Genomic DNA, 26317 nt, shown 5'->3' on the forward strand with positions numbered 1-26317 from the left:
TAGCTGCTCACCTTTCTGGATGGCCAAGAACAAGCTAAAACCTCAAGGAGTCTTGTAGCGCCTTAAAGACTAACGTGTTTATTTGGGCATCTGGTTTTGTAGACTGTATTTTTATTTATTTATTATTTATTTATTTATTACATTTTTATACCGCCCAATAGCCGAAGCTCTCTGGGCGGTTCACAAAAATAAAAACCATAATAAAACTACCAACAGGTTAAAAACACAAATACAAAATACAGTATCAAAAGCACAACCAGGATAAAAACCACGCAGCAAAATTGATATAAGATTAAAATACAGAGTTAGAGCAGTAAAATTTAAATTTAAGTTAAAATTAAGTGTTAAAATACTGAGAGAATAAAAAGGTCTTCAGCTGGCGACGAAAAGAGTACAGTGTAGGCGCCAGGCGGACCTCTCTGGGGAGGTCATTCCACAGCCGGGGTGCCACAGCTTTATCAGATCCATAAAGATTCGGGTATATATACAGAACGTTCTACATTCGGCATTCTACATAGGGCAAACAGGCCAGTCTTTACGGGAAAGAATAAATTGTTCCAAATCTGATGTCATGAATTCCAAAACTAGAATTCATGACATCACTTCAGCCTCCCAGGACACGCTGTCACTGACCCTAAAGTGAAAATACAAACAGGTGGAAAACCATAAGAATCTGAAAATGACAACAGAAATACAATTCCAGTGTTTACATGCAACCTCTGAATATGAAATTTCATAATATAAGCATGCAAAGTTTCAGTTTTCAACTGAAAATCAGTGACAAAGACATATTTTCAACAGGTCTCTGGCATACTTCTGTTTTGAATTACCTTTTTCGAATAGTTATTTTGAATCACACAAATTAATAGTAGCCAGAGAAACGTCCACAAAGCTAATAAGTGGTTGATATCGTACTCTCAAAAGACTGTTTTCTTCAAAATACTAACGCAGCATTGCACTTATTTATCCGTATCTGTATTACACATTTACCTGTGTCTAGAAAATGTAATCTACATGTATAAAACTAAAGTCAGCTGAACATATTCAAGAGACCAACTTTAATGTGGCCATTGTGGAGGAGGAAAAAAAACCCTAAAAGGAAGATTATAGTGGGAAACTACTGAGTTACAGTTCGTCAACAGATCCTGCTGGATCGCTACAGGGGATAGATAATCAAGATAAAAGATTTTTATCACTACATGTGTTTAATTAGCTTACCTAGTGCCAGAATGTTTATGCAATTAGCACCGGCTGTTTTGTGAATGGCCAATGTTAATAATGTGATTGTCCCAGCCAACACTGTCTGCATTTAATTTCCTTCTATCCTCACCGTTTACAATTCAACGCCCTGCTTATCCACACACACTCCCACACAATATGTACTGTATGTTAGGGTGACCATATTTGGGAAAACAAAAAAGAGGACACCTAGTGTGTGTGTGTGAGGGGAAGCAGCTTTCTGAGTCCTGCAGAAAGTACGTTATTCCCCCGCCACCTTAAAGAACCCGATTGGAGTTGAGGAGGGGAAAGGATTTCATTCTGCACCACCACCATCCACTCCAACTGGGGCCTTTTCTATAACGTCCATGAATGACCCACTTTCCCCTTTAAGACCTCAATTGGAGCTCGGGGTGGGGGAATGATGTGCCTCAAGAAAGCATGTCACTCCCTCCTGCCATGCTAATGGCAGCCTTAAAGAGGAAGGGGTGTCATTCCAGGACATTATTGAAAATTATAGAAAATCCCCCCTGACACCATGGAAAGAACAAAAACAAGGACAAATCCGGGGAAATCCTGACAGTTGGTCACCCTACTGTATGTGTACCTGAGACTCGTGTTAACATTTCATGCATCTGATAAAGTAGGGTGACCCTATGAAAAGGAGGACAGGGATCCTGTAGCTTTAACAGTTGTATTGAAAAGGACATTTCAGCAGGTGTCTTATGCCTGCAGCACCTGGTGAAATTCCCTCTTTATCACAGCAGTTAAAGCTGCAGGTGCCCTGCCCTCTTTTAAATCTGGTCACTCTAGTATAGCTCCTGCAGCTTTAACTGTTATGATGAAGAGGGAATTTCACCAGGTCCTCCATATATACAAATGACACCTGGTGAAATTCCCTTTTCTATGCAACTGTTAAAGGTACAGGAGCCCTGTCCTCCTTTTCATAGGGTCACCCTATCTAGCTGTAGTCATTCAGCAGTTGTGTGTTGGCACTCTGCATATGCCCAGAGGCACTTTGCATACCCCAGAGCATTAAAACCAGATTCGGTGGAGGGTGAGTGTGAGCGTTTATGTAAGTCCTGCCCTCCTTTTCATATGGTCACCCTACCATTCTCTCCACCTGGCTTCCTGTTTTGGTCCCAAGCCTGTTCAAGGTGCCGGTTCTTCTGACTTACATAAACGCCTCAGCAGCTTAGGCGCTTTACTGTTAAAAGACCACGTCTCATCCCCCACCAACCCACTGAATCTTGTCACCCTGTCAAAAGCCCAAACTAAACGTCATGGGACATTCCTGGCCCGTCTGCATGTAAGATGGGGCTGGATGGGGTGGACCGTTTACACAGAAAGTAGATGTGGGTGGGAACAAAACCATATCTTGCTTATTATTATTATTATTATTATTATTATTATTATTTATATAGCACCATCAATGTACATGGTGCTGTACAGAGTAAAACAATAAATAGCAGGACCCTGCCGCATAGGCTTACATTCTAATAAAGTCATAATAAAACAATAAGGAGGGGAAGAGAATGCACCCAACAGGCAGTATAAAAGTCAGAGCAAAATCAAGTTTTAAAAGCTTTAGGAAAAAGTGGAGTGGAGGCTGGTGGCTCCTATTTCAGTGGAGCTGTGAATTATTATTATTATTATTATTATTAGTAGTAGTAGTATCCCGCCTTTTGCCCAATGCTAGGCCTCAAGGTGGCCTTACAAAGTTTAAAATATACATGGAGGGGGGGAGGGAAACAAAACCATAAACAATTAAAAAATACACAACAAAATTATAAGACATTAACATAGATGGAGGGCTGGATTATTCTCCAAAGGCCTGCTGGAACAAAAAAGTTTTAGCCTGCTTCCGAAAGCCCATCAAGGAGGGAGCCAGCCTAGCTTCCCCGGGAAGAGAGTTCCAGAGCACCGGAGCAGCCACCGAGAAGGCCCTGTCCCATGTTCCCACCAAGCGTGCCTGTGAAGAAGGTGGGACTGAAGAAGGGCTTCTCCAGAAGATCTCAAAGCATGGGCAGGCTCATAAGGGAGAAGACGGTCTTTCAAATAACCTGGACCCAAACATATAGAGCTTTATAGGTCATAACCAGCACTTTGAATTGTGCCCGGAAACAAACTGGAAGCCAGTGGAGCTGTTTTAACAGGGGAGTTGTGTGCTCCCTGTAACCAGCCCCGGTATTATTATTATTATTATTATTATTATTATTATTATTATTATTATTATTATTATTATTATTAATTTGTATCCTGCATTTTGCCCAATACTGTGAATCTCTTCAATATCTCAGTCAGAAGCCTATGCGGCAGGGTCTTGCTATTTACTGTTTTACTCTGTACAGCACCATGTACATTGATGGTGCTATATAAATAAATAATAATAATAATAATAAAGGAGCTGTCCAGGATGTGGAACGCGCACCCCCCCCCCCCCAATTTTTAGCCTCCAAAATGCAGCCTCTAGAATAATCGGGCATAATTGAGAGCTTCACCTATTGGGCGGTATAAAAATACAATAATAATAATAATAATAATAATAATAATAATAATAATAATAATAATAATAATAATAATAATAATAATAATAATATAGGGAGGTGTAGCTGGGAGAGGGGAACAGCGCCCCCCTCCCTGAGTGGTCAGAGCAGGGCTTTGCAAGGGACGTCGAGGGAAAAAAGAGAGAGATGGGACTACAACTCCCAGACCCCTTTGCGGCCTGGGATTAGGCACGTGCGGGGCCGGGGGGGGGGCGGGGAGAAGAAGGGAGCAAGTTGGGAGGCTGGTCCGGAACTGGACGCTGGAGGCGCAGGGCAGGTTGGCGCAGGAAGTCAGAGGACTTGGTGCTGCTGCTGCTGCTGCAGGAGGAGGGGAAGCTGGAGTTGTCCACGGGTCCAGGTGTGTGGAGGGTAAGGCGGGATAGGAGGGCCAGGGCCCATCCATGGAGGGCCAGGAATGGGGTGGAGAAAGAGGCGAGCAGCCCATGTAAAAGGAGGTGTGTGGCTGATTGGAGGTGAACGTTGCCACCTTTTCCCCCTTACATTGCTCCTGTGCTTTTAACAGCAACCTCCTGCACAGAGATTTGAGCAAGGGAAGGATCTGACAGGCAGATAAAACAAGGGAAGGGGGGGACTTCCCCCTGCTTTATTTCTGTATGCCACGTTGCTGCTGGTGGTGCTGCTGCCTTAGGCACAGGAGTAGCAGCTGTTCAAAGCCAAGAAAAGGTGGCAACCCTGTTTGAAGAAGGAAAAGGAACCAGCCCTAAAATCATCCCAGCCAGGACATGTCTGAATGCTTGCTAGGCTGTGCGACGGGTCCTCATTGGCTTAGGAATTGGGTTTCCCTGCATGGGTTGGGCTGCGGTGTTTGCAGTTGTATTTGGTGTACAAGAGGGGTGGGGTGGAGACCTAACTGGAGCACCTGCCTGGAAAGAAAGCCCCCCCCCCCCCCCGTTGACCTCAAGTAGGAAGCAGGAGAGAAAAGAGAGAGAACGCACATCAGTTTTCTGCTCACTACAACTCATTGTGTCACTATAACTGTGACGCACGGGTGCATATGGTCCAGTTGTCTCTTTTGTTGCCAAGGAAGCTGCTGTGCCCAGAAGCGAAGGCATACGGCCGGGTCTCTAAAACAAACTCCCCTCCTCCACCATCATAGGCACTGTATAAAACAACAACCCTGAAACTCTCCATAAAGGTGGACTGACTATACAGTAGTCCACGAAAGTTTATGCTGGAAGAAATGTGTTCGTCTTTAAGGTGCCGCCGGGCTCTTTGTTCAAGCTTCAGGAGGTCTGGTTTCTGGACTGCTTCTGCGTAGGCCATGTGCTGGGGAGCGCAAGTGGAGCGTCTGTTTCTGTACCTTGGAAGTTTGATGACTTCCCCAAGTTCCTGTTGCCAACCCAGATGTAAGAGAGGCATGTTGAAAGAACGTTATCTGTGCCTGGGATCCTTCCAGTACACGTTGAGGAAAGGGAGGCTGACTCACCACTCTAACCCCCTGCCCACCAGGGCCTTATTTATTTATTTATTTATTTATTTATTTATTTATTGCATTTCTATAGGTAGCTTATCAACATATGTTTGCTGTCTGGCTCATAGAATGAAGAATTCCAATGCAAAATGCATCCATTTAAATTCAACAACAAAAGCAGTGGAAGGCTAAATGCAGCAATAGAGCTGGACATAGAATCCCATTCCGCTCAGCCACTTGGGCCCCTGCTCACAGGGGTTAGAAGAGGATATGGGGAATTTTGCCCCCCTAAACGCTCACTCCGTAAGCCCCTAAACCCCATCCCTGCCCCTGACAGTGAGCATTCCCTAAAACAGGTTGTTTTGCTTGTCCTGTTTTCATCAGTGGCTTGCTCTGAAGAGGCAAAGTCGCCAGACAGGTAGTGCTTTAGCGCACCATTGCGATAGCTGACTAGCGCCTCAAAATACGGCACCTTGAAAATACTTAAAAGGTGCGCGTGTGTCTCAGCTTGTGCGACAATGCCCGGGAGCGTTCAGTTCCAAAGGCCGTGTAATCTACACCTTCGCTTGTGCAATCCGCAGCAGTTTTGTGGCCTTTAAGTTTTCTCTGCTCTCTTTCTCCGTGTTCTGCGTTGGTGAGTTACACAGGTTAATTACACGGTTGTGGGTGAAATGCTTGAAGGCTAGATTTACTTTCCAGTGTTGTGCCTGGCGAAGAGCCAGCTGTGACGCGCCTCCTGGCTTCCAGTTGAGCGACACTTAAACCTTTCGCGTTCAGGAGCCTGTCAGCCCTTCTCAGGATGCAGGCTGTTATTTTGTTTGGTTTTGCAAACTTTGTGCTGCAGAGCAATGGGTACCCTTGCTGCTGTGAAGGATTATGACTGCAATCCTGTATTTGCTTAGCTGGGAGTAAGCTGGTTGAAGTTAGTGGGGCTTCCTTCTCAGGGGACATGTCTAGGATTGCATTGTAAGCATGTGAATTGGGAAGCCCCCAGCTTTTAAATTATTATTATTATTATTTATTTATATAGCACCATCAATGTACATGGTGCTGTACAGATTACACAGTAAATAGCAAGACCCTGCCGAATAGGCTTACAATCTAATAAAGTTGTAGTAAACAATAAGGAGGGAAAGAGAATGCAAACAGGCACAGGGAAGTGTAAACAGGCACTGGGTAGGGTGAAGCTAACAGTATAGAGTCAGAACAAACTCAATATTTAAAAGCTATAGGGAAAAGAAAAGTTTTTAGCTGAGTTTTAAAAGCTGTGATTGAGTTTGTAGTTCTCAAGTGTTCTGGAAGAGCATTCCAGGCGTAAGGGGCAGCAGAAGAAAAAGGACGAAGCCGAGTAAGGGAAGTACCTTGGCTGTGAATCCACTGTCTCTCCCCCTCTCCCCCCTGCCCCTTGCAATATGGTAACACTATCCTATCCTACAGTGCCTAAATTTACTTTTTTTCCTCCTCCCTCCCAATCCCCTTTCCTTTTGTGTCATGTTTTTTTAGATTGTAAGCCTGTGGGCAGGGACTGTCTTAAGAATTATTTTTGTAAGCTGCCTTGATAGCCTTCTATGGCTAAAGGGTGGGATAAAAGTGCTATAAGAAATACAGGGCTGGTGCAAAGATTTCTGCATTAATGTATATGAAAGCCACCATGTTGTCGTTACTTGTTATGTTTGTGTAGATCTTCTTTGAATGTCCCAGCCCAACCTCCCGTTTCTGTCTCTAGCTGAAATAAGCAGTTTTTAAAGAGAGAGAGAGAGAGAGAACACTACACGATTGACCTTTGGAACTCACTGCCACAGGGTTCTGGTAGAGGCTGAGAGCATAATCTGCTAAGAAAAGTTTAAAATCATTAGACACGTCGGATGAGTCATACCTTGCAAAATGCACAGATATACAAATAAAGTGAGATGCTATCTTGAACAATCCTATATTTACCATGCACAGTTTGTGGTTCACATTGCTACGATGCAAACCCTACCAGGGGTGCCATTTCACATTGCAATGTGCATGGAGCGGAAGCCGGGAGGGGGGCGGAATTTAGCAGTGGGGTGGGGAGGAGACAAGGAAAGTTCATAATAGTTCAGATGAAATTGCAAACATAAATAAATTGACCAGAGAGCTTTGGCTATTGGGTGGTATAGAACTGCAATAAATAAATAAACAATCAAACGAACTAGGAAGTGGTGTGTTTTAAGAGGACTTGTTGTGGATAGCTTGTTGAATGCCTCAGTTATTGCATTGTTGCCATCACCCACCTGCCCTTTAAGTGAAAGGATTTGTGTTTTTGGCGTGCATACTTAGTACATGGGCCTGTTTCATTGTTATAAATGCCACCCAGTACGAGGAACAGGGGAGCCCGCCAGAAACAGGGCTTCTCATGAGGAGTAATCACATGTGGTCTCAAACACTAAAAGTTATTGTTTAGTTTACTCTCTGTTTCCTGATTGAAACCAAAAAAACACCCACAGAGCCTTTGATCTTATGCATAATACAAACAGTCACCGAAATCGTGAGAGCTAAAAACCACCACCACCCCATAATGACCTGAATGGGACTTTTCTCTAATTGCCTCCTTGTTTCCGACCCTTTGGATTTTTGACATCATGTTTTCGAAGAATATCAGAGCCAGAAATGTATCCCAGGGGGATCTACACTACTGCTTTAAAGCACTTTATAACAGTTTTGACAACTGTTGGGGCCCAGGACACACTGCATATACAGGTTTCAAAACGTTTTCAAAGTGCTTTAAAGCGTGTTAAAAGCAGTGGTGTAGATCCCCCCCTCCCACTCTCCCCTTCTCCACCCATTAAAAAGTCTCCCAAAGCTTCCAAACGGTGCCACGTAAAGGCGGTGCCTGATTCCACACTGTATTTTGTCCTACTTCTAGGAGTATGCAAGCCTTTGCGTATCACAGAAGTTAATCCGACAGGCGGCCCGTTAAAACGTTGAACATGTAAAACTGTTTTTATGTTCTTAACAGTTTCCCCGTGGAGCGCGCAGCGAGGTGACGAAAGCAACTTTCCCTTTTTGAAGGCAGCTGTCAATTTCAGATGCTCCCTTGCATCCGGGCGGAAGGCCAGCGGGAGTTTAAAGGGGCAGGCCACAGCTGAGATTCTTAAAGCTTTGTGGATGTCCCTTTGCAAGGCTGCTTAGAACAGGTTTCTTTGCTGAGTACTGGGGGGTTCTGGGATTTGTAGTCCCAACACATCTGGAGGACCCCAGGTTGGGGAAGTCTGTCTTAGCTTGCAAAACTGATGATGTAAAAGTTCCACTGGTCCAGATAGCTCTGTATTGTCTACATCCGCCTTCCCCAAACCTGACGCTCTCTACATGTTTTGGACAAGAACTCCCAGCATTCTGGACTGATGGGAGCTGAAGTCCAAAAGATATATTTTCCCAAACTGGGAAAAGCAGGCTATTGAACCTGGGACCTTCTGCATTCAAACCGTTGAGCCGTGGCTCTTCCTTGTGGCTTTTTGAAATGCCACTTTATATGCCGTTTTCGTGCAGGGATGAATGGACTTGTGGATATTTGTTGATTTTAACTGCGGGTGGCTGAAATTTGTATTTTGGGGGGGGGGCTAGGTTGCGGGGATGCACACCTCTGGATTGGTAAATAGGCGCTGGGGCTTTCGCTTGGGAGCTACATCCTGCGCCGTTCCGCATTTGCAGTGTGAATTGCTCCACGCTCCCTAACCGGGAGTATGGGATTAAAAAAAGAAAGAAAACGAAAAAGCTGGGTAGGCTGAGACACTGCTGCCATCCATATATGGGCATGCCCCAAACTCAGCTTTCTGATTGGCTGCCAGGCTCCATGCATATGTCTGTCAACAAATGGCTGAGCCTTGCTGATGGTGTGTGTGTGGTTGGAGGGGGGGGAATTGCAGTCTGCTAGATTAAAGGCCACAATTGATTGCAGGGAGGGGGGTGGCATATAGGGGCCAGTGGAATGGGGCTGCTGGCCCTTTAAGAGATCAGGTAGCGCGCACCCACACACACGCAGGAGGGGGGGCTTTAGTGACCAGGAAAATCCACCCCTCCCTCCTTGAACTGATTCCTCCCCCTTTCTCCTTGTGCTTGCAAAAGGCCCCTTTGCAACCTGTGGATTTAAAAAAATATAAATATATATTTCGCAGGCCCCCAAAGCAGGGATGTAGGGGGTCAGTGGAGGCCTCCTCTAGACCACAGCCCCCCCCCAATGGCTTTGGGGTAACAGGTAAGAACAGTGGGAGTTTGAAAAGGTGATGGGTTAGTTGGGACTGGGAGGGGGGAGGCAGATGAGGCCTGGTGGGTTTTGGGGGGGGTTGGTTTTAATTCCCCCCTCCCAAAAAGGCACTGATTCAGGAGGGGGGCGTGGGGGCAATGTCGCTCAGGGTAAAAGCTTGCACTTTCATTAAGGGTGGGGGTGGGTGCGGTTGCATCGGCGTGAACCTGGGTGCTTCCAGGCTGTGTGTCCCAGGCGCATAACACCCCATGCGCGGATGGTGATGATGATGATGATGTTGTTGAAGTGCTCACACCCATCCTAAACGCTGGCGTGGAAGGGACATTGTTCCCTTTGTGGAATCAACAAGCGTTTGCTCCCACGTGTGATGGGCTTCTTGTTCTTCTTGTAAACGGGGGGGTCGTATGTGTGCGGAGACTTTAGGAAGCGAGACCCAGGCCAGATGCCACGGTGACGGCCCTCAGTCTCCCTTCTTGGCTCATTTCAGCACAATTTGGGGACAGGAGCGTTTTCCCTGCTCCGCTCAGCCTGGGTGGGTGAGCAGGAAAGCAGTGGGTTGGACGGACGGACGGGTGGGTGGGTGGGTGGTTGACTTCGCAGGCTTCTTCTCCTGCACCCTCCATGGTGTTGCCCGCCTGACCATAGCTGCCCCCCACTTGCCTTTTTAAAAAATGTATCATCTCCCCCCCCCCATGCAAGATGGCATTATGGGACTGTGATGGTGGAACGTAGGCTGAGACAAAGCTTTTAATTCTCAGTGTTGTTTAGCCAAGGGTCATACACCTCTCCCCCCCCCATTTTATTCCCAAGGAAAGGGGGTCAGTCTGCCGTCGTAGCTAAACTAAAACGTAGCGCCCCTATGTTTCAGAGTTTGCTTTGGGCTGGGAGATATTCAGCGGAAGGAACAGCAACCTGGTCAGCCGTGGGCACGGGGAACACACTGGATGTATAAATAGTGATACCGCATGACCCAGTTCATGTGCTGATAAACACTTGATATGTTTGTTCCCAGGGCTCTGCGTCTCTCATTGGGAGCTGCGAGTCATTTATCATAGAATCATAGAATAGCAGAGTTAGAAGGGACCTACAAGGCCCAAGTTCACAGGTGTTCAGCCTGTGCATGCGCTGAACCACATCGGTCTGGAGGTGGGTTTTTTTTTTTCGTGTGATGGAATGCTCCCCCATTTTTATTTTTATTTTTAAAATCCTTCGCAAAAACCTGCATGACAGGGAGAAGGCTAGGCTGTAACCCTTCCTGTTGACATAGAATCCTAGAATAGTAGAGTTGGAAGGGGCCTCTTAGGCCATCGAGTCCAACCCCCTGGTCGATGCAGGAATGTTAGCCTTCTATGCAATTGCGTTTAATCGTGTGAGCCCCAAACTGTGGTCCAAAGTGGTGCAGACCTAACACAGGTTTGTTTATTTATGTATTGTGTTTATATCCCACCTTTTTTCCTCCAAGAAACCCTAGACGGCGTACATAATCCTCCTTCTCCCCATTTTATCCTCACAACTACAACCCTGTGAGGTAGGTTGCGCTGAGAGTCTGTGAAAGGCCCAAAGTCATCCATTGGGTTTCCATGGCTGAGTGGGGCCTAGAACCCGGGTCTCCCGACTCCCAGTCCAACACTTTAGCCACTACACCACACCGGCTCTCACTTTAAGAACCAGATCCACATTATATTATGCACAACCTATTTTACTTCTACGATGCCTGGTCTAATTTAATGCATGTTCTTCAGGCCTAGGACTCTTCCATAATAACACCCTGCTTGTGCAAGTGGACAGATAAAATTCTGCCCCTCTGGGACAGTTTTTCTAGCATGCGTGCAAGTAACACCACCAGAAAACTTAAGGAGGAGGGCAGTAAAAGATCTGTGTTTGGGGAAGCTACAGCCTCTCTCCTGGCAGGGACCCAGTGACCTTTCTCACTAGGGAACCAGGTACAGGGATATCACGGCTTTCTCTCTGCTTTGGGAAGCCATGACGGTCTTTGATATCAGCAGGCATTACACCAATCTCCATCCTCATCTCAGACCTATTTGCATGTGTAGCACCCAGTGCCATCTGTAAAGAACTTTGAAGCTAAAGAATGGGGATGAATGTGGAAAGGCAACAAGCACCAACCAGCACACCCAGTCCAGAAACGGCCCCACCATTTGATGGTGGTTTTGCTGGTCTGAGGACATTGGGCCGGGGAGGCACTAAGTCGAGGTACTTGTGCACTGGCAAAAAGGCATGGGGTTGATCCACCTCTTTAATACAGTATGTGTTTCCACTTGTCTTTTCATAGAATCATAGAATCATAGAATAGCAGAGTTGGAAGGGGCCTACAAGGCCATCGTATCCAACCCCCTGCTCAATGCAGGAATCCACCCTAAAGCATCCCTGACAGATGGTTGTCCAGCTGCCTCTTGAAGGCCTCCAGTGTGGGAGAGCCCACCACTTCCCTAGGTAACTGGTTCCATTGTCATACCGCTCTAACAGTCAGGAAGTTTTTCCTGATGTCCAGCTGGAATCTGGCTTCCTTTAACTTGAGCCCGTTATTCCGTGTTCTGCACTCTGGGAGGATCGAGAAGAGATCCTGGCCCTCCTCTGTGTGACCACTTTTCATGTATTTGAAGAGTGCTATCATGTCTCCCCTCGATCTTCTCTTCTCCAGGCTAAACAGGCCCAGTTCTTTCAGTCTCTCTTCATAGGGCTTTGTTTCCAGACCCCTGATCATCCTGGTTGCCCTCCTCTGAACACGCTCCTTCATTTTGCTTTCCTTCATTTACCCATGTGAACAGGAGTGAAGATTATATCTCTGTGTGTGTGTGTGTGTGTATAGCATAAGACAGAAAAGGTGGGCATTGTACCTTTCTCTGTATAAATGAATTCTTCGCTTCTGAATTCCTGGGTGAGGCAAAGTTTGTGAGTTTAAATATGGCAGGTACCTTTAGTCCTGTTTCATGGCTGTGATTGTTCTCGGAGAAGGAACTGCTCTGTGATTTATTCCCTCAAAGCTCCAGCGAGGGAGCCGAGACTGGAAAAAAGGAAGTCATTTTGGTCTGTGTGGATCCTTGTTCATCTGCAGGGCTAGAAGGCTTTTTCCACCAAAACTTTTAGAGGGGCCTTGACAAGCTTTTTAGAAGCCGATCTTGCATAAGAGTTGGGAAAAAATAAATTGTTACCTGCATATCAGTAATAATAATTGGTATTTTTAGATCACTTCGGATGTTCTGAGTAATTCACGTTCACTCTGAATAATCCTTACAACAACCCTAGCGTTCCTCAACCTGGGGTGCTCCAGATGTGTTGGACTGCATCTCCCAGAATGCCCCAGCCAGCTGGCTGGGGCATTCTGGGAGTTGTAGTCCAACACATCTGGAGTGCCCCAGGTTGAGGAAGGCTGGCGGGCAGGGCTGAGGCCAGGTGGCAATGCCTAAGGCTCTCTGAAACGGTGACTTTATGGTCTGAAGCACAGCTACCAACACCTTGTGTAAAGCAAACTGTCAAGAATGAAAGTGGGCATACAGAGATAACCACCAAGATGCAGCACAGCTATTCCAGAAACTTGCTGGAAATCGCTCTTCGTGCCTTTGCCAAGCTTCTTGGCCACAAGTCTGTTTTACAGGTCTGTTGTTGTGATGACCTTGATAATGCATGTGAAGATGACTGTAATAATGCATGTGAAGTCTGTCTTTGACCCATAACCACCTTGTTCTCTTGGCATCCCATAGCCTACTGGTTTTCAGACTCTATGTCCAGGGCACCCTGTATGCCATGTGGCATCTTTGAGATGCTTTGGGTTACAATGCCCATCAGCTCTAATGGGATTGGGACTTGTAGTCCAAAATGTCAGGTGGACACCCCATGCTGTAGGCTTAGCACAGGGTTGGGCAACTTGTGGCCCTCCAGATGTTTTGGCCTACAACTCCCACCATGCTTCACCATTGGCTAGGCTGGCTAGAGCTGAAGGAAGATGTAGGCTAGAACATCAGGAGGACCACAAGTTGCCCACCCCGGCACAGTGGCCTTGCTCAACAAGATGATCCACAGTGGTAGTTAAGCGTTCCTGAAAGGTTGTTTGCGTCCTGCTACTGATGTTCCCCAGGGACATGCAGATGCAGGAGAAATGTCGGGGGTATTTCAGAGCAGGGGTGGGCCGAAAGTAGATCTGCAGGTATGTTGGACTTCAATTCCCAGGATTCCTGAACATTGGTCATGCTGGCAGGGACTTCTGGGAATTGACAAGCTGCAGTTTGTGCAAAATGCGGCGGCCAGATTAATAGCTGGAACAGGGAGGTCTGAGCACATAACACCGATTCTGGCCTGCTTGCATTGGCTGCCTATACGTTTCCGAGCCCAATTCAAGGTGCTGGTTTTAACCTATAAAGCCCTACATGGCTTGGGACCACAATACCTGATGGAACGCCTCTCCTGACATGAACCTACCCAGACACTGCACTCAACATCTAAGGTCCTCCTCTGAGTGCCTACTCCGAGGGAAGCTCGGAGGGTGGCAACAAAGGAGATGGCCTTCTCAGTGGTGGCCCCCCGACTGTGGAATGATCTCCCTGATGAGGCTCACCTGGCGCCAATGTTGTTATCTTTCAGGCACCAGGTCAAGACTTTTCTCTTCTCCCAGGCATTTAATAATAGCATTTAACAATCGCTAAGTTTGTTTTTTAACGGACCCCAGAATTGTATTTATTTATTTATTTATTTATTACGTTTCTATGCCGCCCAATAGCCGGAGCTCTCTGGGCGCTTCACAAAAATTAAAAACATTCAAAGTATAAAACAACAGTATAAAACCATAATATAAAATACAATATAAAAGCTCAACCAGATAAAAACAGCAGCAATGCAAAATTACAATTTTTAAATGGATACTGTTGTTTTTACGCTGTTGTTTTTAAGCTTTTGATGGTTTTTAAATTTTGTATACTTTTTTTAATGTTTATTGTTTTTAACTTTTGTGAACCGCCCAGAGAGCTTCGGCTGTGGGGCGGTATATAAATGTAATAAATGAAATAAAATTAAATGAATGACGTCCCAAACATCTGGAGATCTGCCTTCTGTGGCCAGAAGGTAGATTAGGTTCAACTGGTAGATCTCTGGGTGATTTGCAGTATATCTCCAAGGGATTTCGATTTCTAGTAGTTTAAAAAATGCAAGTAAGGGCACAATCCTATGCATATTTAGACCGTAAAATGTCCTGCAAGGCCCAGAATTCCTGGGAGTTGTAGGTTTTTCCCTGTCTAAACATGCATAGGATTGTGCCCCAAAATAACTTTTCTTTTTTTAAAATTCTCTCCCATGGCTGACCTTGGACTAATTATGTGTCTCTCACAGACTCCGCATTCCTCCTCACCTGTAAAAAAATAAATAAATAAAAAGGAGTATTGGTGAGTTGCCTTTGAGCAGGGCTTTGTGCAACACTGCTGTCCAGATTTGGAATCCCGGATCTATAAGTTTGCCCTTGTATGTTCCTCTCATTGCAGAAGGGGTGTGTGGCAGGTGGTTTTCCCTGACTGGAGCCACCCTTTTAACATAGAATCATAGAATAGCAGAGTTGGAAGGGACCTACAAGGCCATCGAGTCCAACCCCCTGCTCAATGAAGGAATCCACCCTAAAGCATCCCTGACAGATGGTTGTCCGGCTGCCTCTTGAATGACTCTAGTGTGGGAGAGACCACCACCTCCCTAGGTAACTGATTCCTTGTCGTACTGCTCTAACAGTCAGGAAGTTTTTCCTGATGTCCAGCTGGAATCTGGCTTCCTTTAACTTGAGCCCGTTATTCTGTGTCCTGCACTCTGGGAGGATCGAGAAGAGATCCTGGCCCTCCTCTGTGTGACAACCTTTCAAGGACTTGAAGAGTGCTATCCTGTCTCCCCTCAATCTTCTCTTCTCCAGGCTAAACATGCCCAGTTCTTTCAGTCTCTCTTCATAGGGCTTTGTTTCCAGACCCCTGATCATCCTCATTGCCCTCCTCTGAACACGCTCCAGCTTGTCTGCGTCCTTCTTGAATTGTGGAGCCCAGAACTGGATGCAATACTCTGGATGAGGCCTAACCAGGGCCGAATAGAGAGGAACCAGTACATCTGACTCTGCCCCACCAGGCACTGTTTTGCCCCCAGCCTGCCCCTTCTTCATTCACGCAGGATGACTGAAAGGCCTCCACGTAAAATGAACGGGTGCCCGGGAACATGACCCGGAACACCTCGGCAACAGGCAGCAATTCCTCCGCTGCTTCCGCCAGGGTTCCTGGAAGGCAGAGAGCTCCGTCAGTGCCCTCCCTCCCCCCTTTCACCCAGCCTCTGTGGTTCGTTATCACTCCTGCCCTGACAGCTGCCCCCTTCGCCCACTCAGCCCATCTGCTGCCCCCACGGCTGCCTCTCCTCTGCCCTTTTCGGCCTTGTAATTGGATCCACGCTCTTGTCACGCTCCCCGTTCCTTTTAAGCTGGACTCCCGGAGTCAGTGATGCAGCAGCGAGCCACGCAGAACCTGATCTGGCAGCCAGAGCGGATGGGCGCAGCTGTGAGTGAGTTGCCCACAGCTGCTTGCACTGGGGGATAAGAAAGGGGTAAGGAAGCCAGAGAAGGAGGCGTGAGCTGGTGGGGGCAGGTGGGTGGCTGCAGAGGGGTGAGGGCAGCCTGGTGGGGGCGTGCTGGGGGTTGTAGTCCAACATATTTGGAGGGCACCAGAAAGGTTGGCATAGGACTTGACTGCTCTCTCCTCCTCCTCCTTTTTGCTGTTACTCCGAGGACCAGAGACTTGACTTCATTTAAAAAGAAAACAGAAACCTTTTTGATTCTCCTTCTGCAAGGAAAACCTCCATCCACGCAAGGTGCAGGAAACAATTTAGCAGCTGCCGTTTCTAGCAAAACGCCGTGTTGTGTGACGGGGCTGCATAAAACAAAATAATGTAGGCTTGGGATATTAGGATTAGCTAGAGATGTGCGTGTTTCGTGACGGCATTCTTAGCTTGGTATTGGGTAAAGAATACGGCATCTTCTTGTGATCTCCCTAAACACCGCCCACAGGCTTTCATACCATGAGGGCTAGGAACCTGATTATTTTGAAAAATCAAAATAGCTTAACTCTTCAGGAGGAAGGGAAATCCTGTTCCCAGTATTGCACGCCTGCGTCTGTGTGGGAATAAAGAATACCCCCAACACGGCTGTTTTAATCACTGCCTGTTGTAATTGGCATACCTGACATTGGACGCTCTCTCTCTCTCTCCCCTCCCCAGGTATCTCCAAGGCCCTGGGAGGACCCCGGAGAGCAGCCCATCATGACCTAGGGTGGAGGGCCTGCCTTCCCCCTGCCTCTTTGCCATGCGACAGTGATGGATCAGAACACCTTCTCCCACATCCAGCTATGGTGCCCACGTCCCTTCGGAACCTACTCTCAGAACAAGCAGTGCACTGGCGGCCCGGTGAAGAAGACCTTTGGGGATTTTGCCTGCAAAGCCAAGGACGAGGAGGCGGGCGGCAGTGAGGCCTGCTCGGAGAACACCCCGCCCGCCCCGCCTCCGCCACCACCGCCTCCCCCGGCGGTCTCCCCCAGCCCCAGCCAGGTGGAGGAAGGACGGGTGCTCTTGGACACGTGGTATGTGATCAAGCCGGGCAACACCAAGGAGAAGGTCGCCTTTTTCGTGGCCCACCAGTGCAGCAGCGGCAGCCGGGCCAGCGCCATGAAGGTCAAAGGCAACTGGGCCAGCGACAGCTCCAAGGCCAAGCGGCGGCGGCGCTCCCACGATCCCGGCAAGAGCAAAGCCTGCCCGGTCAAGTTGAAGGATGGCGGCGGCAGCAAGGAAGCCGAAGACGTGTGCCTTTGCCCGGAGTCCCACGCCGCCGACCCGGCCGGAGGAGACGCCACCGACCTGCTCTCGGTGGCCGAGATGGTGGCCTTGGTGGAGCAGCGGACGGCGTTGGCCTTGCAGAGCTACTCCCGGCCCTCCGTGCCGCCCTCTCCCCCGGTGGTTTTTGTGTCCACGGAGCAAGAGCAAGGGGAGGGCGGGGAGAGGAAAGCGCCCCCTCCGGGGGGCGGCGCGGACTGCAGCCGGGTGGCCGAGGCCGTGGCGCATTTCGAGTCGCGGGAGCGGAACGTCTTGCGCCAGAATGGCCTCTGCCGGGAGCCGCCCGAGTGCGTGGCCAGCGCCCAGCACAGCCCCAGCGAGGTCCGCATCGCCTTCCGCATCTCCAGCAGCCGTGACCCCCGCTCGCCCCCCGAGGGCGGCCCCAGCGCCCGGCCCAACTGCATGTTCATGAGCTGCGGGGGGTCGCCCACGGGCCACGCGGCCCGCACCAAAGACAAGATCACGTGCGACCTCTACCAGCTGATCAGCCCTTCCCGCGACACCCTCCCCAACAATGTGGACTTCCTGCTGGCCAGCGCTTCCCCCAAAGGGGCCGACGGATCCGGCAACGAGCCCCCGGATGTGGAGATGACGTGCGGGGAGGGCCAGGGCAGCTCGGGGAAGCTGGACGCCATCCCGGAAGGCGGCAGGGCCGGCGCGGAGAAGGCGGGAGGCCCTGTCGCTGCGGTGCCCCGGGACTGCGTCTCTGGCTTCCACGTGGACGTGGTGGTCACGGGCGTGGTGGACCAGTGCGTCTTCTTCGGCAAGGACAGCACCAAGAACATGAAGGAGGAGACCGTCTGCCTGACCGTGGGCTCTCCCACCCAAGAAGGGCTGTGCGCCTCTTGCGAGGACCCGCCTCCGGGCCAGCTCTTCTTCCTCCACGCCCAAACGCCCCGGCCGGAGGACAGCCGGGAGGCGGATGGCCCTTTCCTGGACCCCGCCGGTGGCAGCGAAGGGGGGCTGGAGCGGACCGACGGGTCTGGGCTGGAGCCGGCCTCCTCGGACACCTCCCTCTGCCGCCTCTACCGCCACGTCTCCCACGACTTCCTGGAGATCCGCTTCAAGATCCAGCGCCTGCTGGAGCCCCGTCAGTACATGCTGCTGCTCCCAGACCATATCATGGTGAAGATCTTTGGCTACCTGCCCACCCAGTCACTGGCCGCCTTAAAGTGCTCCTGCCACTACTTCAAGTACATCATTGAGACGTTTGGGGTGCAGGCCACGGACTCCAAGTGGAACAGGGACCCCTTGTACCGCGACGACCCCTGCAAGCAGTGCAAGAGGCACTACGAGAAGGGGGACGTCTCCCTGTGCCGCTGGCACCCCAAGCCCTATCATCACGACCTGCCTTACGGACGCTCGTACTGGATGTGCTGCCGGCGCACGGACAAGGACACGCCCGGCTGCCGGGTGGGACTGCACGACAACAACTGGGTGCAGCCCTGCGACATGTTGCGGGAGAGGGCGGCCCGGAGGGAGGACGGGAGGTGAGGGGCGGGGCGGGGCACGCGGGGAGGGGGGATTTCGGGCGGGGAAGCTCCCCCTCTTCTCTCTCTCTCTCATTCCTCGTGCGCGAGAGGGTGCGGCGTGCGTGCGTGCGTGCGTGTGTGCGTTTTACAAGAATTCCGTTGTGTTGAGGTTTGGTTTTGTTTTGTTTTGTTTGAAAAAAGAATTGCTCGATTGTGTTGGCCCATTTGGGTTTGGTTTATTTTCTCCCTGTCCCGTCCAAGTTACAGAAGGAAATCTAAGGAGGTGGAAGGTGGAGGGAACACCCATGTATTTGGGATGGGGGGGGGGAGGAAAAGAAGGAGAAAATATATGTGTGAAGAACCACAGAGTCCTTAAAATAAAATCTTGGGTGGAGGGGAGCGTTTGTTTCTGCCAGCTGTTGCAGCTCATCATCAGGTTTTAGGGAGTCCATGCAAAAATTCTGGATTTGAGATCAGAAATCGGGGCGCTTGTGTTCGCAAACCCCCCACGGCCTGCCGCTGTGCCTTGGAGAGCTCAGGTGGGACGGGAAGCGGATCCGGAATGAACCCTCTCTCTTTTCCAAGTCTCAGCCGTGTGGGGCTGGCTCTACAAACGTGGGCGTGCGTGCGTGCGTAAGTGTGTGGAGTTTAAAGGATTCTGTGCTCACCCAGGGTCCTTTCTGCAAACTGGTTTCAGACCTGCCTGGCTCTGGCGGCGGCCACCAAAAGCATCTCCAGGAATTGCAAGATGGCAGAGGGTGTTTCTCTCTCTCTTTCTCTCTCTCTTTCTCTCTCTCTCCCTCTGTAACTACATTCCCAGGGTTCCCTGGGGCAGCTGTGAGAACAACATCAGTTTCAGGTGGGCTTCAGAGACCAATCTGAGCCCCTCTGCGTGTGTCTCCCCCCCCCCCCGGGTGATCCGGAAGCGGTGCTTGTTTTAAGTTGTGGAAGAGCAGGTGTTTCCTAATCACGTGCAAGCCTTGGCTGCCCTGCCAGGCCCAGTTGCAAATGGCAAGCGATTCGGTGTGTTAGCGCCGCTTCCCCCAATCTGGCTGGCTCGGGGATGCTGGGAGCCACCAGATTGGGGCAAGCGGCACTAGCAAATGGCTTTCCGGTTCCTGTGCTCTTGCTTCTCCCCCAGTGCAGCCACCTTCCCCCACGTTGTGGGCGGATCGGAGCCTGACCCCCTATCTTGAGTGTCCCTCTGACCTCTTCTCCTTGGCTCTGTTCGGCTACGATTCTCTTCCCTCCTTCCAACCTCCCCATGTCCCTTCATCTCCTGGGTCGGTCGGTCTGCCCGCCAACATCCTCGCATTTCGACCTCGTGCCCTGCTCCGTCCTTGGGGCTTCCTCTCCCCCCACTTCCCTGATCTATGCAACCCCTCCGAGCGGTTTCCCCGCTCTGAAACGACATGCAGCCCGAATCGCCTCTGGATCCGAAACCACCAATCGAATCCCCCCCTTTTCACGACTTCGCTTTCTCGCCCCTGCGCCGTTCCCGGATCTTACACTTGCCCTGGCTCACGCCTAAGGCCCATGTGGCTTTCGCGGCCGCCCCTGCAGAGAGGACGATGCCAGAGTCACGCACTTCTAGGAGAGGGCAAAAGGAATCTCGGTCCGAGAGAGTCCTTCCTTCCCCAGGCGGGAGGTTTGCGGAGGGAGGAGGTGGCTTTAAAAGGCTGGTTTGTCTTCGTAGCGGGAAGGTGCATTTCAGTTCCAAGCACCTGCTTTTGAGCTGCAAATAAAATTAAAAGGCTGTTGGCTTGACAATGCTCACGATTTTAACTGGAATTTCCAAAACAAGAATTGCTTGAACATATCCGGTTGGACGGGCGGCTTAACTGTATGTCATTGGCCGCCCTCTTGATCACATCCCACAGGGGCTCGTCGGCATGTTACGACCCCAATACCCCACCATGTCCTCCTTGTTCTGCTGGCTGCTCTGCAGAGTCAATCGCAACTTGCTTCACCTAGCAGTCTAACCTAGTGGTTAGAGGGAGGAGCAGGAAGTGGGCGGGGAAGCCCAGGGCATGCTGCTGTGATTCTTACCTTTGCCTGGCGACTGCTGCATATCTAACGGCCTCCTTGCAGGGCGTTTTCCCCACGCAAGGGACTGATTCCCCATCAGGGAGGGTTTCGGTCTTCCCCAGCGCACTGCCCTCATTGGCTCCTTAGCCCGCTGCCTTTGACGCTCACGGCATCATCTTAGGGCTATGAACTCTTGAACCGTCTTAAGGGCTCCAGACATAGTTTGGGGGGTGGGGGGGTGAGCTTGGATGGGATTCTCCACCAGGACTGCTCCCGAGTGTTCGGGCCGCTTCCCCATCACCCAAAGAAAGGGCTACTCTCCGACTCATCGTTTTGTAGCACCGCCTTATCTTGTGTCCAGCCCTTTCTGGGCTGCCATCTTCATTTGGGGGCGGCCGGGCTTCGGTTGTTGGTCTGAGGCCGGGGGACAGAGAATACGTGTGGGATGTTGGGGTGAGGCACGCGTTACCCTAGGTGTGCTCTGTCCTGATTGAGTCTGGGTTTTTTTATAGAATTGCCCCATTCTAGAAGCCACCCACCCTAATTCAGGAAGGCCTGTGGGGGTGAACGCACGTGTGTGTAGGAAGATTTAGCTGCTGCTGGTTTAATCTCTCCCCCGCCCAGCCAGAGTCCCAAAATTAAAGGATGCTTTTATTGATGGTTTTGTCCTGTCCAATGATCTCTGGCCCATGTGGCGGCTGCGGCCCACAGCTGGTTCCCATCTGACCCACAACCTCCCCTCCCCGTGAGCTGCTGATGGAATCAGCATTTGCTTAGCTGAGCCTTACCCAACCCAGATCCCTCTGGGCCTGACGGAGTACAGCTCCCATCACCTTCCCGACCACTGGGGATGATGGGAGTTGCAGCCCAAAACACCTGGCGGGTGGCAGGCTGAAGACAACCTAGGAGACCCCACTACTCTAGCCAGTCCTTAAAATGCTAAAAAGGCCGCTTTGTCCCAGTCAGACCCCAATCCTTCCATGGAAGTCGGCTGGGCTACTGACTCCCCCTTGACTCCGCTGCCTTTCCTCTCCCTCCTGTTTGCAAATCCTGGCTGACCACCTTTCCACGTTCTAAACAGCGCTGCCCTTGTGCCTGTTAATGGAGAATATTGACAGGAGCTTGGCTTGTCCAGAGAAGAAGCTGCAGCTCCTAAAATTCTCTTTTCTGGGCGTCTCTGCTGCTTTGCAGCGTCTTTCAAGTCCTGTTCTCAGCCTAGGATCCGGGCGGTGGTTTTCCCACTTCTCCCATCCTCGCCTTCTTAATTGGGAGCCCTAAACATCCTTCCTCCGCATGCTGCCTTTGAGAGTGTCCTGACCTTCCAACACTACAACCTCCTCCCCCTCCCCCCCCCCAGTTTTGGGTTGGTTTTAGCCATCTTTCCCCCTCCCACAAAATCACAGGGTTGGCATCACTTCTCCCCGCCCCCCACCAAAGTTTGATTGGGATGTTTGCGGCCTTCCCACCCCATCCCGCCTCACGCTTTCTCGAAGTTGGCCAGCCCGCGCTGCTCTGGTGGCGAAGCGGTTCGCCTCCCATTACCCCCTTCCAGTCCTGTATACACTGATATTTATATGCCTGTTTGTCTCTCTGTATATGTGTGGCATTTTCCAATGAACTGTTGAGTGGAGAAAAATAAATAAAACAGCAGGAAAAAAAAACACCAGATTTGATTTCTGATGGTAGTTTACTACTCCTTGTGCTCACGACAATGGGTAAATAATATTTAGTCCCTACTGTGGGTGGTTTAAAGGCCCAGTGATTGAGACATGATAGAGGTGTAAAAAATTATGCCTGGTTTGGAGAATGTGGAGAGGGAGACATTTTTTTCTCCCTCTCTCAAACCACTAGAACCCGGGGCATCCCATGGAGCTGGTTGGTGGGAGATCCAGGACAAATTAAAGGAAGGACTTCTTCACACAGCGCATAGTTAAACTATGGAACTCACTACCACAAGATGTGGTGACGGCCACCAATTTGGATGGCTTTAAAAGGGTTGGATAAATTCCTGGAGGAGAAGGTTATCCATGGCTACTAGCCCTGAGGGTTGTGTGCTACCTCCAGTATCCAAGGCAGTAAGCCTGTGTGCACCAGTTGCTGGGGAACATGGGTGGGAGTGTCGTTGCACCATGTCCTGCTTGTTGGCCACCGTGTGAACAGAGTGCTGGACTAGATGGACCCTTGGTCTGATCCAGCCAGGGCTTTTCTGATGTTCTTATGAGTGGGGTGACACCCTCAGCCAGGAATGGAGAACTTCTTTCAGTCTGAGTGCTGAATTCAATTTCAGAGGAGCACCCAGGACTGCATTTTAAAAAACAGGTATTGTAGAGTTGGGAAAAGTGCACAAAAGGGCAACTAAAATGATCAAGGAGTCGGAACGACTCCCTTTTGAGGGAAAGTTGCAACAGCTAGAATTGTTTAACTAGGAAAAATAGGGAGCCATGATAGGGGTGTACAGAATTATGCATGGCGTGGAGAAAATGGGCAGGGGGACCTTTTTCTCCCTCATAATACTGGAATGGCGACAGGATTACGGAGGGTAATTCAGCCCGTCTTATTTGTGTCAAACGCTGGCCAACAGAGATCTGCCAGTGAGCGGCGGACATGGATAGGTGGATCGAAAGTTGACTGGAGTCTACTGGTAGATTGACAAACGGTTTGCAGTAGATCACCAAGAGTTTCTGGCTCCTGTTTGTGGAGGAATAACAACAACAGAAAGGTTCCACCTCCTGAAAGAAAGCTTGGGAAGAAGCCAAGTTGGATATCTTCGAGCCTCAGTGTTCCCCGGCTGTAAAATGGGATTTTATGCTTAAGACCTAACTTACTATTCCTTTTAAAATTTCAAGGAACCAAAATATGCATCTGCCATGGCTGCTCTTGTACGAATTCCTCTTCTCTCAGCCTCGCTGTTCCTCACCTATAAAACAGGAGTATTTATTGGTTGCTTTTTTACGACTGGGTTGTTTAAAACAACGGTAAATTCCAATTTCATAAATGAAATATCCAAGATGGAACACCCTTAAACAGCAACAGGTAAAAGACACAAACAGAGCTTTTAAAAGCAGGCCACCTCCAATTAAGATGAATTAGTTTGAAAAGCTTTGATAAAGGGGATGTGTTTAGGCCGCCGTGTAAAAAGATGAGAATGAGGCCAGGGTGGTACCGTTTGATATCTCTCTCTCTGGTTGCCAACTGCCAATTCCTGAAGGTGAATGGGTCAGAACGCGGGGGAAGGGACTTGGATTAAAGGTCGGGTCCAATGGGAAAAGCTGGACATTCACCTTCCCAAGAATCACAGGTTTGGGTTTAAAACCAGAAACAAATTTCTAGTCCTTATGGAAGCAGGGATGACACATGAGCGTGTGAGAGAATTTTTTTGCTGAATTTCATGTTGCCAGAGGGGTTGTTTTTTAAAAAACAACAACATGCAAGGTTTTTTTTTGTTTTTTTTAAAGGCAAGTAGCAACAGTAGAAAGGAAAGGAACCTCTCGTGCAAGCACTGAGTCATTACTGACTCTTGCAGGGATGCCAGCTTTCGCTGACGTTTTCTTGGCAGGCCTTATAGCGGGGTGGTTTGCCGTTGCCTTCCCCGGCCATTATTACCTTTCCCCCAGCTAACTGGGTACTCATTTTACCGACCTCGGGAGGATGGAAGGCTGGGTCGACCCAAGCCGGCTGCCTGAAACCAGCTTCCGCTGGGATCGAACTCAGGCCGTGGGGAGTCGGAAACAACTGAACGAATAAACAACAAGCAACAGTGGGGGATGAGAAGACTATCAGGATCACATTCTGTGTGGAGGAGGAATTTTGCCATTTCCTCCTGAGCTGTGATGCTGAGAAAAAGCCCTCTTCAGAAACTAATATTTGAATTGGGAAGAAATAGTCCCTTTTTGCCCCAGTGAGGGATTTCGCCCCACACACACACACACACACAGCAAAGGGTTAAATTCCTTCCTCACCTGCTATGATCCTGATAAGTATCAGTCCTCTCCTGTTTATGCTATTGGCCTTTAAAAAGTGTGTGTGTGTGTGGGAAGTGTGCATGTTAAATGCAAAATGCATTTAACTTCATCTCTAGCTTGGCCCATGTCTTTCACAGGTGTGTGTGTGTTCATCGTCCTTCATAGCTCTTCCTTGCCTCTCCCTATGACAAAGAAGTACCGTTGATGGCCCAAAATGTGCAACTACTCTACGTGCACGCTTTGCGGCATTGTCCATCTCTGGAAACAGGATCGGATTTATTTAGTTTCGAGTGCAGGGTGCGGCACACACGTAGCCCTGTCAATAGATCACTTCTGCTGCAGCGGGCTCCTAGCTGGCTGCTGAGACGGACTCCGTGATCCAGTCCCAACGGCCTGCTGCCTCACCCCCCGCTACGGCATAATGCTGCGCTTTTACATAACCACAATTATGCTTTGCGATTATCTCTTTTAAGCTGTGGCAGAATCCCAACTGATGCACCAAAAAAAGAAAAGAAAAAAAAGCCTGATGCCTGGGCCTTTGGAGCAGAGGCATACCTTGAAGAACTGCCTCCCAGAAATGGGCTAAAAATACATCTCCCTGGGACTTGGGCGTTCAGCCCAACAGACTTCGCATTGGGACAGAAGCCAGAGCAAGAGACTTTACCGTTCTAAAGGCAGCCTTTTTTAACCCGTTGCCCTCGAGATGTGTTAGACTACAATTCCCAGCATCCCCAGCCAGCATGGACTAAGGAATACTGGGAGTTGTAATTCAACACATATGGAGGGCACGGAAGGCAGTCTTAAGACAATACTTTTTATTTACTGAGGTTGCAGCTGCTCATGGCTGAGAAGTAAGGAGGCTCAGTGTAACCTATGTATTCGTGACATTTACACTCTACCTTTCTTCCACGCAGCTCAAAAGGGATCAACCTGTTTCTCTCCCGCTTGTTTTTTCTTCATAACAAGCCTGTGAGGTAGGTTGGGCTGAGAGAGAGACTGAGTGGACCATGGTTACCCAGTAAGCTTCATGGCCAAGTAATGATTTCAGCCAGGATCTTCCCAGTCTCAATCCAATGCTCTAATCACTGCACATGCTGCTTTGAAACATCGCTCCCTTAATACACATGGGCTGGTTTCTCTGTTTATTTCAGTTATTTCTCTGTTGCTTCCAAGGTCAAACTCACCACTTGCTTACTGTACACTTGAGAAGACTCGGCTACAGGTGAGAAAAGGCATTCAGTGGAGTCTGGGCGCGTTCGCACGACACGCTAACCTGTGATGGGTTCTGGTTGTAGTCAAGATGACAAGCAGGAGGGTCCGCTGCTCTTGCAATGTGGGATTTTACAAACAACGTGTGATTGAAGGGATGTGACCATCAGATAATCACCTGGCTTGCATACTGCCTTTTTGTGGAATGAGGGAAGTCTCAGTAGTAACTTACGGTTAGGGTTGAGGAGCCACGGATCTCTAGGCAGGAACCAGGGTTGCGGAAGAGGCTAGCAGGGGCAGAAAAACTTGGTGGGTCAAAAGGACGGTTTGCACACTGACTTTTTGTGACTTGAGGGAAGTCTCAGTAGTAA

At 49.5% G+C, this 26317-nt stretch overlaps 2 protein-coding genes across 5 annotated transcripts in view; one reads left to right on the forward strand and one right to left on the reverse strand.

The window, feature by feature from the left end:
• The window catches only part of DMPK (DM1 protein kinase), a 399930-nt gene that overhangs the window by 41139 nt on the left and 332474 nt on the right, over nt 1–26317 (reverse strand). The gene's annotated exons all lie outside the window — the stretch shown is intronic.
• On the forward strand, nt 4049–18769 carry FBXO46 (F-box protein 46). Of its 4 annotated transcripts, none has more exons than XM_063139676.1 (2): nt 4049–4122; nt 16667–18769. In XM_063139676.1, the coding sequence occupies exon 2, from the start codon at nt 16763–16765 to the stop codon at nt 18767–18769; it is 2007 nt and encodes a 668-aa protein (XP_062995746.1). In that variant the 5' UTR covers nt 4049–4122; nt 16667–16762. The 4 variants fall into 4 exon arrangements, with proteins under 4 accessions (XP_062995746.1, XP_062995745.1, XP_062995744.1 ...); XM_063139675.1 differs by having other exon boundaries at nt 4058–4133; XM_063139674.1 differs by lacking the exon at nt 4049–4122 and adding an exon at nt 9341–9415.

The sequence above is a fragment of the Elgaria multicarinata genome, chromosome 13 (assembly GCF_023053635.1).
Source record: "Elgaria multicarinata webbii isolate HBS135686 ecotype San Diego chromosome 13, rElgMul1.1.pri, whole genome shotgun sequence".
Lineage (NCBI taxonomy): Eukaryota > Metazoa > Chordata > Lepidosauria > Squamata > Anguidae > Elgaria > Elgaria multicarinata.